The sequence below is a fragment of the Microtus pennsylvanicus genome, chromosome 1 (genome assembly GCF_037038515.1).
Source record: "Microtus pennsylvanicus isolate mMicPen1 chromosome 1, mMicPen1.hap1, whole genome shotgun sequence".
Taxonomy (NCBI): domain Eukaryota; kingdom Metazoa; phylum Chordata; class Mammalia; order Rodentia; family Cricetidae; genus Microtus; species Microtus pennsylvanicus.
The window spans coordinates 123847071-123862803 of record NC_134579.1 but is presented as its reverse complement, the minus strand read 5'-3'; the positions used below and the strand labels follow the sequence as shown (position 1 = coordinate 123862803).

The 15733-nt window shown below is 46.2% G+C and overlaps 1 protein-coding gene across 1 annotated transcript; it reads left to right on the top strand.

Annotated features, from left to right (window-relative positions):
- The first annotated feature begins 917 nt into the window (after positions 1–917).
- Positions 918–15410, top strand: LOC142855928 (2'-5'-oligoadenylate synthase-like protein 2). Its single transcript, XM_075982586.1, has 6 exons — positions 918–1317; positions 3339–3627; positions 6618–6793; positions 10828–11069; positions 12207–12348; positions 14157–15410. Exons 1-6 carry the CDS (start codon positions 1120–1122, stop codon positions 14628–14630), a joined length of 1521 nt encoding a protein of 506 aa, XP_075838701.1. The 5' UTR covers positions 918–1119; the 3' UTR covers positions 14631–15410.
- The last annotated feature ends 323 nt before the right edge of the window (positions 15411–15733 follow it).

Genomic DNA, 15733 nt, shown 5'->3' with positions numbered 1-15733 from the left:
GAAGCAAACCAATAGGCAGCACTCATGCATCCATGGGCTTCATCCAGCTCCTGTCTCCAGTGCCTGACTTGTGTTCCTGCCCTGACTTCCCTGCACACTGGACAGTCTGGAAGATGAAGTAAAACCTTTCCTCTCCAAATTGCCATTTTCATCATGGTACTTTGTCGCAGAAATAGAAACCCTAGCTAAGACAGTACGTATAAATTTATATTTACTGTGTGATATATGAGGGTTACTACTTGTGATGAGTATACCTTCCAAAAATGATGCCCTTTAGACATGAAAAAATAGCTCAGCCAGGAGCCCCCATTATATCCAAGGCTGCACTTGATAACCAGAACCCAGTGACACCGCTCACTCAAGATAACCAGACCCAGGTCTGCATAAGAGGGGAACCTCACATTGCCCACTTGATGGTCTCTAAGTAGGAACCAAGAGCAATGTATTGTTCACATCTTCAGAACAGCTGGGGACATCGGAGAGATGCCACCTTGATCTGTCCTACAGCTGGACAGTCTGGCCCTCAAGACTTGATGTGACCTTGGCTGAGATTTGTCACACCGGTGAGCAGTTTTGGGGAGGCAGGCTGAGGACAGTCGTTAGGAACTTGGGAGTATGGGTGCTGTGTAATGACCCTCAGTCTAACTATGTGTAACTATGTCTCTTGCTCCAGACACTTTCAGTAATTAAGATTGAAATAAAGGAGTTTGCCAGATCACTGGGCAGATGCGGTGTTTGCCAGATCACCAGGCAGATGCGGTTATCTAGCCAGTCGCTGCCACTGGGCCTGCTGAGAAGACACATCCGGTGCTCACACGGAGCCTGCTAGGGAGACTCCTGGGACTTCCTCGGCAACTGTTCATCCGTCCTAGAAGAAAGGGAACTGTTTCTCCCAGCAGTTTCACTTTCCATTCTTCAGAAAGCCTGGTTTCCTTTCCCCAGAAGCAGAGCGGAGGGCGGAGACATCCCGGAGTTCTGCCCTTCTCCACCCTGGAAGCAAAGACTAGTCTCTCTATGCTGCAGCTCCTTCCCCAGCGTTTATCTGGAGGAGGGCTGGAAACTTCTCCCTGAGCAAAAGCACGGAAGATTCACTCCAAGGGACAGGTTGATCCTGCAGTGATGGATCCAATCCCCGACCTGTACGAGACTCCTGGGGACAGGCTGGACTACTTCCTAGAACACTGCCTGCAGCCCGAGAGGGACTGGAAAGAGGAGGGGCAGGATGCCTGGGATAGAATTGAGGGGTTCCTTCGGGACCAATGCTTCCGTGGTGCGTCTCTTCTCGGCCAAGAAATCAAGGTGCTTAAGGTGGTAAAGGTGAGCACAAATGGTCCTGGGTTCAAATCCCATCTCTGCCCTGTGGGGTTTGTTATGGATTTGCTGCGGGTCTTCACAAACCAAGGTGGCTGGTCCCCTGGGCGTCCCTGGCTGCTAGCCGTGTGGGTGGGGGGTGGGGGGGTGGGGGTGTAAGCAAGGGACAGACACATAGGCACATAGGCACACCATGCAGATGGGTTTGCTACAAGCTGCCCAAGCAGGGACGGTGCACGAAACCACGCAGCAGACCCCATGTGCGGGGGGGTGGGGGGGTGGGGGGGTGTATTTAACAGTACAGAGTAAAGTTAAGTTAGATATTTATTAGATGGGTTTTGGAGGGGAAGAAAAAGGGGGAGGGGGGAAAAGAAAGAGAGAGGAGAAAAGGAGAGAGGGGGCAGAAACTGCCTCTCCCAGAGAGGGGACAGGAAGAGGGAAGGTCGGGGTCTGAGGCTCTGAGGCTGCAGGCAGGGAGTGGGCGTGGCTTGTCTCTTAAAGAGACAGAACCATCATAACAGTGTTAGTGACCCTGAGATGTGACACGTCACCCCTTTGAGCCTCAGTCTCCTCCTTTAGTTGTGTTTATCATAAGCAATAAATGGATAAAGCATAGAAAAGGTTTTTGTGCGTAAAATTAGTCTGCAACGCTGAAGGACAAAGGTGGCAGTGAGAATTCGGGATTCTGAATGGAGCAGTCACCAGTTTCCATGAAATGTGTGTGTGCCTTTCCTTGCTAAAGAAATACGACTTGACCTCTGAGATCGTAAAGGAAACCTATTGTTCTCCTAAGTTGGTGCCATTGGTTCTATTAGAAACTGCCTGGCAAGACAGTGCTTGGTAGACTCAATGGGACTCCAGGGGCCCAGGGAAGTAGTGCAGCATCTTCTTAAAAAGAGTCCTTTCTGCCAAAAAAGCACAAACTTTCAAGATTGTTTGGATCAGAAATGTGGGTGGTCTTCAATTTGCTAAAATGAAAGACATCTTACATTAACTGGAGTAAGTCAGGCTTTAATCTGGGAGCCCTGAGCCATATAGGGCCACAGAGGTTATAAAGTACTTTGGTCTATGAAGAACCTAAACAGACAGTTGACATCAAAGATTAGTGAGAGCTGTCAACAAAACGGCTTTCGAGATCGAAACTGAAGTTGCTACAGCTGCCTCAAAAGCTACAATGCATCCTTTTGTGTTCTGGCCTCCAAACCTTTGACGTGGCTGGCAGCTACCAGGTCTAGCGCTCCATCAACGTCTTTGCTTCTGGGACCTGACAGAGCTGGGTGTGGCAGCCCCCACCTTAACCCCAGCACTCGGGAGGTTGAAGCAGGAGGATTACCAGGTTACGACTGTCAGGCCTGTCTTGGCTACCTAGTGAGGCACTGTCTAGGGAAGAAGGAGGCACTGAGATTCGTGCCCTCTCATCTTGTTTTGAAACACGGTATTGAGTTTCACTATAGCTTTATAACAGTGATTTGTTTGGGGATGGGGGTGTAACTCTGAGGTCGATACGCTGTTTGTCTTGTATGGTGGTTTCCAACCATCTATAATTCTAGTTCCAAAGGACCCACATCCTCTTCTGGCCTCTGGGGACAACAGGCACACATGCGGTGCACAGACATACATGTAGGCCAAAAAAAAAAATACACATAAAAGGTGTTGCTTTTTTTTTTTTAAGTTTGAGGTTTCAGAACATTTGGAAATCTCAGTTTGGGACTAGGGATGCCAAAGCAAAGGTCTCCATAAGGGGGACAGATGGCTTTTCTTTTGTGTGTGCTTTTTTGAGACAGGGTTTCTCTGCTTAGCTTTGACTGTTCTGGAACTCATTCTGTAGACCCGACTGACCTCAGACTGATGTAGACCCAGCTGCCTGTGCTTCCTGAGTGCTGGGGTAAAAGACTTGTCCACTGCCACCGGCCCAGTGACTTCTTTTAAGGGTTGAGTAGGGAACTTACCATTACCTCTCAACTTACCTCTCAACCTCCAAACACCAAAACTCAGGATAGGTCAATTTAGCAGTGTCTCATTCACAGGGAGGCTCCTCGGGAAAGGGGACAACGCTGAACCACAGATCTGACCAGGACATGGTTCTATTCCTGAGCTGCTTCTCCAGTTTCAAACATCAGGCGAGAAACCGAGAATCCATCATCAACTTCATTGAGAGCAAGCTGCTTCACTGCAGGAAAAGCCTGGCCTACAACATCACTGTGGTTAAACACAGAGAGGGAAATCGGATCCCTCGCTCCCTGACCTTAAAGGTCCAGTCCAGGAAGAGTGACGACATCATTCCGATGGATGTTCTCCCAGCTTATGATGTTTTGGGTAAATCCAGCGGTGGGTTGTTGGGGAATATTATGTTAGGGTGTGTTACTTTTATTTAGGTTTTATTTGTTGAACTCTGTGAAGCCGTGGTACTTTGCCTGTCTAGAACACCTGATTGATAAAGCTCTGAAAGGCCAATAGCACGGTGGGAGAAAGGATAGGTGGGGCTGGTAGCCAGAGAATAAATACAGGGAGAAACCTGGGGAGGGGAGCCAGAGGAGGAGGCCAGCCATGCAGCTGCACAGCAACCCACGGGGTAAGAAAGAGTGAGATTTACAGAAGCCATAAGCCCAGAGGCGAAAGGTAGATGAGATAATATAAGTTAAGAAAAGCTGGCAAGCCGGGCGGTGGTGGCGCACGCCTTTAATCCCAGCACTCGGGAGGCAGAGGCAGGCGGATCTCTGGGAGTTCGAGGCCAGCCTGGTCTACAAGAGCTAGTTCCAGGACAGGAACCAAAAGCTACAGAGAAACCCTGTCTCGAAAAATCAAAAAAAAAAAAAAAAAAGAAAAGCTGGCAAGAAACAAGCCACGCTAAGTCCATATGTTTATAACAAAGAATAAGCCTACATGTGATTTACTTGGGAGCTGGGTGGCAGGCACCCCAAAAGAGCAAAACGTTAAAAAAAAGCCACCATACTACTACAGTGGGTCAACTTCAGAGAAATTGTTCTGGGGTCTCCTCTTTCTGTGAGAGGGCAGAGAAAGGAAAAATCATAGAGTGTGCTCTTTAGTGGTGTAGTAATAGGAGCGGCGGGGCTGCGTCCCTAGCACCCCGGCTGCCTGGCTAGCTCATGCCCGAAATAACAACACACAAACTGTATTCATTTAATCACTGCTTGGCCCTTTAGCTCTAGCCCTTACTGGCTAATTCTGATATCCCGATCAACCCATCTCTAATAAACTGTGAGCACCGGTCTTACCGGGAAGATTCTAGTTCAGAGCTTCATCGCGTGTGTCTGCCCGGGAGGTGGGCATGGCATCTCTCTGAGGTGTCTGCTCCCGAGAGGAGAGCTGTGGAGTCTGACCTCACTTCCTCTTCCTCCCAGTGCTCTGTTCTGTTTACTCCTCCCACCTATCTTCTAACCAATGAGGGCCAAGCAGTTTCTTTTTATTTAACCAATGACCTTCCTCCATCATTTCCCCTTTTTCGGTTTAAACAAAAAAAAAAGGCTTTAACTTTAACATAGCAAAATTACATATAACAAAACAGTTATCAAGTAAAAGTTACAATAATATTTATCATAACTAAGGAAAACTATAACTATAACGAACTATTTTTAACTCCATCAAAGACTCCAGAAAGATACAATACTACCTAAGCAAACAAGAAAAAAAGCAATTTTTAAAACTCTAGAAATGACAGAGACATCTCATTGCCTGGACAGTCACCCAAAGTTCCTCTGTACCGTTGGGGCATCCATCTTCAGCCTTCAGGCCCATGGTATCCAGCAGAAATTTCCATAAAGCAGGAAAATTCAAAGTCAGTTCAGTCACTATCTGTTGTGTCCTGCAGAATATCTCGTAGACTCTTTCATGAATCAGGAACCCCGAAAGATCATCTCACCTTAGGCAAGTTCAGTAGTCCTCTCTCTGTGGGTTCTCTGTGTCCAGTTTATGCAATAGTCCAGGCAAGAGCAGTTTCTTGCCCAAATGGCTATCAAACTCCATAAGGATCCTCTTCGATGCCCATCTTCCTCTTGAAGTAGATTGGTGCTGCCAGGAGCAGAGTGTCTCATTGTCATGAAAAGTCCTAAGTTATTAAAACATTTAAAACGCCATATTCTATAATCTTTGAAAAATATGACGAATGCCTATCTAAAATATATCTACGCACATCTAGAAAATATTAACTAACATGACTACAAACTTGACTATTATTTATGATTATCCATCAACAACCTATATTTCCTAATTATACATTACATTTTAATAATGAACTACACAATCACAATACCTTAATCAATATCAGAAATACATATACATATAACAAAATTGACTGTAAATCTCTATCAATAAAGCAAAATCTATACTAATGCAAATTATTCATATCTATATCATATCCCCCTTTAAATGTTAAAGAACGTTTATAAACCATATTTGGGAACATGGGCGCAGTTATTTCTCTCCAAACTGCTTCCTGCTGAATGGGACCGCTGTTAATCAGATCATTTAGGGTATAACCTGTGTGCCAGGTTTATCTCAGTTGGCAGTTGAGTGAAGTAATTTTTTGAGGGTGTTCACAGGAACCTTTCAGGAGGTCGTGGTCTATCATACCATATCGGGATAGATGCAATCCACAGGGTCTGGTCCTCTGTGAAAACAAAAGAAGACCCTCTCCAAAGCATCATATCCTTAGACCCAAATTCTGAAATCATACCCTCATGATATCCGTTCTGATTCCATTTGGCAGCCCATATAATGAAATGTCTCTCTGTACTTAGCTCCTTCACAGTCAAAAATTTTAAAGAAAACACAATGTACATAATCCAGACTCTCTGTGTATTTCCCATTTTTACGTGGCTTATTTTTCTTTATTTCTTTTAATCTCTTACTTATCTGTACTCTGTCTCTTTAAAGACTTTACCTTTTTTTAACATTAACTTTATTTTCTATATTCTTTTTCTTCTCTCTCCCAGGCCTACATACATTCATCCAACAGTGTGACTCATTTAATGGTCTGAATCTGTCCTATTGTGAGGAATGAAAGAGGAGAGGGAGAGAGGGAGGTTTGAAGCCTGTTAAGGAGGGGAGGGAGGGACAGCGGAAGAGTTGAAGGGGTGGAGGAAGAAAGGGAGGGATGGAGGAAGGAATGAAGGTGCAGGGAAGGATTGGAGGGGGGTGAAGGAGGGGAAGAAGGGTTAAAGCCTGTGAAGGAGGAGAGGGAGGGAGAAAAGGTTGTAGGGGAATGAAGGAGGGGAGGAAGGGAGGCTTTCCTGTCTTTCCCATCTCAAGAGCTGCAGTTTCCTCACCAGGTAACTTTCTCCTCCCAGGACCCCTTTCCCGAGACTTGAAACCAGACCCAGAAATCTATGAAGAGCTAATAAAGAGTAGGGGCTACCCTGGCGAGTTCTCACCCAGCTTCACAGAGTTGCAGCGACATTTTGTGAAAAGCCGCCCGGTTAAACTGAAGAACCTCCTCCGGCTGGTGAAGTTCTGGTACATGCAGGTAAGGGCTGGGAGAATAGGGAGGGGAGAGTGGGCACAGTCGGGCACTTTTTAAGGTGTGGAAAAAAAACAGGGCTGGGGATAGTTTTTGTTGGCTGGGAGCTTGCTTGGGATTTACAAGGCCCTGGGTTCAGTCCTCAGCACCACCAAGAGAGATGGAGTGGGGATGAGAAAAGTGGATAAGAGGCAGGATAAACAGTGAATAAAACTGGATAAATGGAGTCTGCTCATGACCTGCAGTGCCCTGGACAGTATCAGAGCCAGGCATTATTGCGGCAACGGTGTTTGTGTCTTGCTTAGAGCCTCCTCCTTTCAGTGACACCTTCCCCAAGGGCAGCTAAATGCTTGCTAGTAAGAACACACAGATGTGTGGCAAAGAGACCACTATGAAGTGCTATGTCCCATGATGATGTGGGATGTCCTTTTGTATATGTGTTGCCTTTATTGCTTGATAAATAAAGCGTTTCAGACAGTGGCTTAGCAGAGTAAAGCCAGGCGGAAATCTGAACAGAGATATATAGAGAACAGGTGGAGTCAAGGACACAAATGCCGGAACCTTACTGGTAGGCTGCAGCCTCATAGTGATGCACAGACTAGAAATGGGTTAATTTAAGATGTAAGAGCTAGCTAGAAATATACCCGAGTCATTGGTCAAACAGTGTTGTAATTAATTTAGTTTCTGTGTGATTATTCGGGTCTGGGCAGCCAGGAAATGAAAAAGTAGCCTATGTTTACACCATGATCTAGGCCCATCCAGTCTTTCTAGCTAATTCCTAGTGGGTGTGTTTTTACCCTCATTTTGGAGATGAGGAAACTGAGCTGAAAGTAGAGCTGAGGTTTGAAAAGTGTGCTTGACCCTAGAAAGTGTGCTCTTTGGCAGTCACAGACAGCTTCGTAACAGCATTCTTTCTGGTTATCTGCATATTGCAAAAGGCCCATTATAAAAACAATGTCTAAGAATGCATAAGGAAGACACTGAAATTCACATGCAGTCCCAGGGCAAACTAATAATGATGCAGTGACTGCCTTTCCGCATTTAGTTTTTGTCTGTATTCGCACGGCTCACACTAAAAAACTAGGTAAGCAGAATCATGCTAGCTCACTGCGTTTGTGGTCCACCCTTTAAACAAACATGGCGTTTGTTGACCTTTGGCGTGGAATGTGAGAGCACCATCTGTTTATGTCATGTGCACATTTTACATTGTCATTTCCTCCTCACCTGTAAGGCCGCATGAACTGCAGATATTTCCCATCTGTGCTGCACATGATTTCATAGATTTACCATCCACCTGCTGGCTCTAAGTAGGCCAACTCTAAGAACACAATGGACTGGAGAGATGGCTCACCAGTTGAGAGCATGTACTGCTCTAGCACCAGACCCAAGTTTAATTCCCAACACCCGCACTGGGCAGCTTACAACTACCGTAACTCCTGCTACAGGGAATCCAGTGCCCCCTTCTGGTCCCCAAAGGCACTGCACTCACATGCACATACCCAATCACAGACACACATTTACATATAATTTAAGAACATAGTGATTTCCTTTTCTGCAAATTATGTGTATTGTGTGTGAAGTTTGTGTGTGTGCACTTGAATGCATGCATGCATCTGTATATCTGTGTGTACATGTGTTTGTGTATGTGTATGTGCATATGTGTGCGTGCGTGCCTGTGTGTGTTTGTGTATGTGTGTGCATATGTGTGTACATGTGTGTTTGTGTATGTGTGTGCACATATGTGTGCATACGTGTGTGTGCATATGTATGTGTATATAGGCCTCAGGTTGATGTCAGGAGTCTCAAGTCTCCTTGACCTCCTCCATATATACTGGGACACAGTCTTTCACTTGGCCCTAGGCTTGACTACATGGCTGTCTAACTAGCTTGCTTCAGGAAGCGCCTGTCTCTGCCTCGCAAGTACTGAGATTATAGGCATGCTGCAACATCCACCGAGCATTTACATGGCTTCTGGGGATCTGGACTCTGGTTCCTACCCTTGCATGGAAAATACTTTACCCAGCAAGCCCTCTCCCTGGCTCAGATTTCTGCAGATGAATATTTCTGACCTTCTATGATAGATTTTGGTTACTTATCTGAACCACCCCTCTCTCTCCATAGGAAATCAATCAACCAGTGTGTATATATATATATATATATATATGTATATATATATATATATATATATAGAGAGAGAGAGAGAGAGAGAGAGATGTGGTTATTTGAATATTGCAATGGTCCCATCATAAAAATTCAAACAGCATAAAAATGTATTAAAATTTTTTGTGTTTATTTGAATATTGCAATGGACCCATTATAAAAAATTCAAACAGCATAAAAATATATTAACATTTTTTGTGTGTATGCATGTGTGCATATCAGTGTGGTGATATGCTACACCCATGCTCATAACGGCAAGTCCAACTGAACGTGTGTGTGTGTGTGTGTGTGTGTGTGTGTGTGTGTGTGTGAGTGAGTGTGTGACTTTATAGCCTTATAGCCACTTAATTTTTTTTATAATTTTGAATGTGTTTTTGAGACAGGGTTTCTCTGCATAGCTTTGGAGCCTGTTCTAGAATTCGCTCTTTAAACCAGGCTAGCCTCAAACTCACAGAGATCTACCTACCTCTGCCTCCTGCAACCACCGCCTGGCTGAACTTCTTGTATATGGCATGACTTTGGCAATGCTTTTATTTTCTTCCAAATGACTAATAAGCTGTACATCACAGTTTGAATTGTGTCTCCTTTTCTCACTGAATAAATGACAGTCAGCCTCTAAGCTCCATCCCTAACCCTTGGCTATCCTTTATTCTTATGCCAAAAGCTACTGTTTTTGTTACCAGGTGAAAGTGAGGACTGACATCCAAGGTTGGCCTGTGACCTCCACATGTGTGGCCAGCACACCCCCTACACATACTTACAATACTCATACAAGAGAAAAATCACTGGGGGCCAGGCACACCGTGCACACCTGCAGTCCCAACACATAGGAGACTGAAACAGAAGAACTGCAAGTTTCAGGCTAGCCTAGACTACACAGCAAGACTCTGTCTCAAATATCACCTGGATTTTAAATAGAATCTATTCTTGTTGTTCTATTCGATAAACATGGCACCAAATTGTCTCAGTGCCGAGAACAAGTGGCAGTGGGGAGTACCCAGCCCCATGTGGGACATCTCTGTCCTCCCTGTCTACATGGCTGAGGAAACACTGGACGATGAGGCAGGGGTCTGAGCTGGAGATCAGAGGGATGACTGTGAAATGGTGTCTCCTGGACATGACAGACTCCCTGAGCTCAGGCGCTCACTGTCCGCTGTCTGCATGATATCAGAGCCAGACAGAGCCAGTCAGCATCTGGGCGTCAATGGGGAAGAGCTGAGAGCTTCTGACTGTGGATGGCTGCCAGGGGAGGGAGAGCTAGTTCTCTCCTCAGGGATGTGGCTGGTGGACGGCCCCACATCCATGCACACAAGGGCCACTCCGACCGAAGAACATGGGTTATAAAGAAAATAGAAAGAAGAAAAGAGGAGGAGGAAGACCTGAGGGGGTGAGAAGTTGAAAGGGTACCAAGGGTGGATATGATTAAAAAATATTGTATATAGCTATGGAATTCTCCAAGGATTTGTTTATATAACAAATAAAGACTGCCATGAATTTCTTAATTAATTTAGGAGGAAATAAACATTTAATGGCATTATTTCCCTTTCTTCTTTCATTTTATTCTGTCTTGAGATGTCTGTATGTTTTAGATTTTTCCAGTTATTTCCTGTATTTACTATGTGGTAACATTGCCTTCTCCATTCTAACTCAAAGCATGGATCGATATGCAGATGGTCTCCCTAGGTCCCACCGTTTCATGGCTGTGTCACATAAAGCAACAGAGGAACCCAAAAGTTCTTAGAGCATCCTGAACATATTCTCTCTCTCTCTGTCTCTCTCTGTCTCTCTCTCTCTCTGTCCCTCTCTCCCTCCCTCCCTCTCCCTCCTGCCTTCTCCCTCCTCCGCTACCTTCCTTCATGTTTTGCCCCCCCCTTTTCCAGTACCTGAGACGTAAAAATAAAGGAGTAACATTGCCCCCAAAATATTCCCTGGAGCTACTGACCATCTATGCCTGGGAAACGGGTACAGACAGCAGCGAAAGCTTCAATTTGGATGAAGGGTTTGTAGCTGTGATGAAGCTCCTCAGAGACTACCAGAACATCTGCGTATACTGGACTAAGTACTACGATTTCCAAAACGAGGTCGTCAGAGACTTTCTCAAAGAACAGCTGAGGGGAGACCGGTGAGTATCTCAACTATATTTATGGCTTTAAGGAGTAGAAGCCCTGACTGAAGTGGCTTGGAAAAAATAAAAGGACTCAAGTGGCTTTTGCAGTCTAAAACATTAAAAGGTAAACTTCAAGTGTGGCTGTGTCGCCAAGGTCTCCTTCTGTGAGTTGTTCAATCCTGCCTTTCCCAGGCTTTGCTGTCGAGTTCCGGTTTATCCCTTCAAGGTCACAGTGGCTCTAGCCGTAAAAAGAAGCAGCCACTAGCAGAGTATCATCAAGTCGGGGGCTCACAGAGATGACTGGAGTAGCCTGAGCAGGAGGGAGCAAAGGCAACACCCACAGATATAACCAGTGAGGGGGGCATCAGGAGTTCCCAGCTGATCTTTCTCTCCACGGGTGAGCCTCCCACGTCTCAGGTCTCAGCCGGGAGTCACTTCAGCTTTCTGTCCCCACAGTAGCAAGAGATAAACCATAGTCTCTGGGCGGAAATGGTTCCCCTTCCAGCTATTCTCAAGGTCCAAGAATAAAAGCAATCTGTTGTTGCTTCTTTTCCCTTTGCCTGGCACAGAGTGGCAGGTGGGGAGTGGGGAACAGCTGGACCCAAGACAAAGAGTCTTGGAAGCACACTTTGAGACACATGTTTGGGTTTAAAATTGTGGGTGCTGTGGCTCTGGAGTCAGCTTTTTAGGGAGCTTAAATATCACATGACAATTTACCATTATAATTGTTAGGAATTTTTCCTAACGCAAGCTCTCTGCGGACACAAAATCCCAATCAAGCCAAATTAAAACAAGCCAAATTAAGAAATATCCAGGTTTAATAGGATTCCTGTGCTCTCGGGTAGACCGTTCAGAGGCCACAGCAACCACCAGGAGGAAGGAAAAGGGACCACATATTTCTCCTTTGGGAGCTCAAATAAATACACTGTGGGAGTGGTCCCAACCTGGGGAGGGGTCAGGACCTGGCATGCTGGGATTTGGAGTCTGAACCAATACAACTCTCAGGCCTGGGGCTAGGATAGATGCAAGGGGCTGGAGTCTGGGATCTATGCTCCCAACCTAACAATAATGTGCTTTATGATTTCACAGACACGAGTGCCAGAGGCCAGCATCCTGACCTTAACACAGACCTGCTTCCATTCTCTCCCCCAGGCCCATCATCCTAGACCCAGCTGACCCCACTAACAACTTAGGAAGTAGAAATGGATGGGACCTGGTGGCCAAAGAAGCTTCCTACTGCCTGAGGCAGGCCTGTTGCCAGACCGAAGACCCCAGAGGGAGCTGGGATGTATCGGTATGGTATAGTCTCATGATCAGCACTCCCAGGGAGTACCAGCAGCTTGTCCCTCAGCACCCATAAGTCCCAGGACAGGCAACACATTTAGGTGTCACAGCCTACCTCTCCTCTACAGACGTCTAGGCCTCCGGTCTTTGACCTGTAAGAAGGGCAGGCAACCTGCCCTGTCCTGTAGTCAATACAGAGATACTCGCACCCATTGGCTCTCCCTACAGTAATCCTTGCCCCTTTGGTGGGTTATCAATGTAGGTTTTTTGCTATTTAAATAGTAAATGTGAAATGTTTTTTAAAAACAAAAGCTCCTACAACCCACTGCAGACAACAGACCAGCCACACAGCCTTCCCGTGGACAGCTTTGCTCTCAGAGGTGACAGGTCTCTGTGCGCTAAGTCAGAATCCAGTGCTGAGGAAGCTGTTTTCCTGACCTGCCAAACCCACATAATATTCCGTCCCTTGACCCTCTTTTCATCTTCTGCAGGAAAATTCAGACTCTGTCCTCAAAGGTGACCCCACAGCAAGAGAAGCAAGGCAGACAACAGGGTCTGACAGGGACCTGCCACCTGGCCATCAAGTCCCAGTGGCTGAGAATGTCCCAAACCAAGGGACTCTTGGGAAGCAAGCAAAAACAAAACAAACATAACCTACCTACGTCTCCCTCCATCTCAGTTCCCAGTTTCTCCGAAATCCCATCTCCCAGGCAGTCACTTTCACGTCAACCTCTTGTGTCCACTCCTGAAATAGGCCTACACTCGGGAGTACGTGCCTGTGTCTCTGTGTGTTTTCATTATACTTGTTATTTTTCATTGCATTGTTCCTTTACTGAATTCTCTTCCAGACAGTTCCCTAGCCATACACACAGATCCAGAAGATGTCACCCTATAACATGGAGTCTAAATCAGGGCACTTTTGAGCATGGCATGGGGTAATATTGATCATGCCAGCTCAAGGGGCTATACTAGGATTGTCTTAACCAAATACAAGAATGAAACCTGTTTCTGTCACCTCTCCGTGGTTGTGATAAAACACCATGACCAAGGCAACTGACAGAAGGGAAGGTTTGTTTGCACTTACAGGTCCACAGGGTTGAGTCTTCTTCCATCCTGGCAGGGAAGTGTGGTAGCAGGCAGGCGTGGGGTTGGAGCTCACATCTTCAACGATAAGCAGGAAGCCAAAACAGTGAGCAAAGACTGTTGAGGGCTTTTGAAACCCCCAAACCTGCCCCCAGTGATACACTAGTATCCCCCACAGGGCCATGCCTTCTAAATCTCCTCAAACATTCCACCAGCCCAGAACCATGACTGATGAGGGCTAGTTATCTCATGCAGCCTACCAGGAAACCATTCCAGATGCAAACCATCTTTTCAGCAAATCCGTCAGCATTCTATGACCCTATGGCAGTGGCTACACTGGAACAGTCATCCTAAAGCCAGGCATAAACATTAAATTACATCACTGCAATCCCCAGGCTTCCATAAATACCACACTGTTGTGTGCCCACGACAGGAAAAGATCCTGCATGAAACCATGCAGGAAGAATATCATTTAGAGACCAGTTGTTGCTCCGGTTTGGGTTAAGTCGAGGAACACAGTGGGACTGAGTGGGACTTCGAGCCTAGGGTGGCCAAGCAGCTTTCCTGTTGTCTAACATCAGCGCTCAGCACCTCCCAGTTTGTCTCACAGATAGATGATAAACTCTATACATGATAGACGGTAAATTCTATCAGGAGCTAGAAGGGAGAAGCTCTGTCGGAAACAAACCCCTCTTAACATGCAGGTGCCCTTGCTCTTTCTTACCTCTCTTGCAGCCAGCACGGGACATTCAGGTGACAGTGAAACAAACAGGAAAAGAGACATTGAGACTCTGGGTAGACCCCTATAGCCCCATCAGGGAGATGAAGGCAGAGATCAAGAGGACAAATGGCACCAGCGGAGAGCTACGCATCTCCTTCCAGGAGCCACAAGGGGAGAGGCAACTGCTCAGCAGCCGGAAGACCCTGTCGGATTACAGAATATTCTCTAAGGTGACCGTCCGGGTGCTGGAGACATTTTCTCCTGAGATCCAGGTCTTTGTGAAGGATTCCAGTGGCCAGAGCAAGCCTTATGCCATCCACCCTGATGATACCATCTACGACCTGAAGATGATAATTAAAGATGCTGGAGGGCCTCATATAGAGGATCAGGTACTGATGTTGAAGGATGAGGAACTGGAAGATGATTGCAGCCTTTCAGAGCTACAGATCAAAGACTGTGACACCATCCAGCTCAGTAAGGTGGTCTAGTCCTAGTCTGGCTATGAATGGTATCAACACCTATAGTCATATGCTTTCCCACCTCATCCCTTTACCCAGATGCTTTATTCTCTCTGGGGCTTAAATAGCAACACATCCTCTTGCTTAAAACCCTCCTGTGTTTTCCCATACCCCATACATACAGAATGAAGTTCAAGTTTCTTTGCTTAATATTCAGTCTCATTTAATATAGTCAAGGTGAGCCCTACTTACTTCCCTTCCCCACTCAATGCACACCAGTCTCCCAAATACTCGAAACTCATGCTGATGCCGAGTCACGCCTCCATCACTTTGAGTCAGTTATCCTTTACCCTTGACCCGTGTTTTCGTCTTTCAAGACTCGGACTTGTACGCCCCTGAGTCTCAAAGTGCAGCTCTCAGATCAACAGAATCACTGTCACTCCAGGAACCTCCTAGATAGGAAAATTAACCCAAGCCAGATATTGCCCTGAGACTCACTGTCAGCGTCATGACAACCCCCCCCCACACACACACATTATTGCAGTGCATGCTCAAGTTTGAAAAGGACTGCCGTGTGGCCGTGCAGCTGGCTGAGTCACCTTGGGCTCCTGTCTTCTCTCTCCGTCCACAGCAGACATCTCTGAAAGGAAGTGGGATAGTAATCCTGTTGTTTTGTTGGAACTCTCTCTCTAGTCTAATGGAACTTGATTTTCCTGAACGCCTTATGCCTTGGCCCTTGTGGTCTAGAATGGTACCCATCAGTGCAAATGTTCGGCACGTGCCCGCTGAATAAATAAAGGAGCCAAAGAACGATGGTGTATCCTTCAATACTGTCCTCATTGTGTCTGATGCCATTGTAGAGCCCACATAGCTTCAGGTGCCCCCAGCCCACATGGCATTCTCTGAAGATGCATCCAAGGGACCTTTGCAAGCCTAATACTGGTGGGCAGATGTGGCTCCCTCTCTCTAAACCCACTTGGACCAAACGTGATAAGGGTAGACTCCATCAAGTAGCTACTCTTAGCCAATCACACATTTTAATCTTGAAAGTAGGACTTTGTACAGTAAACTTCTGGGACAATCGGGATTGAAAGAAGCTAAAAAGTCAAGAACAGATCTCCCCAAGCCCTTAC

Coding starts and splice junctions, on each gene's coding strand:
- LOC142855928 (XM_075982586.1), top strand. CDS start 1,120: ATGGATCCAATCCCCGACCTGTACGAGACTCCTGGGGACAGGCTGGAC. Junction 6,794..10,827: donor TGAAGTTCTGGTACATGCAG/GTAAGGGCTGGG, acceptor CCCCTTTTCCAG/TACCTGAGACGTAAAAATAA. Junction 12,349..14,156: donor GAGGGAGCTGGGATGTATCG/GTATGGTATAGT, acceptor CCTCTCTTGCAG/CCAGCACGGGACATTCAGGT.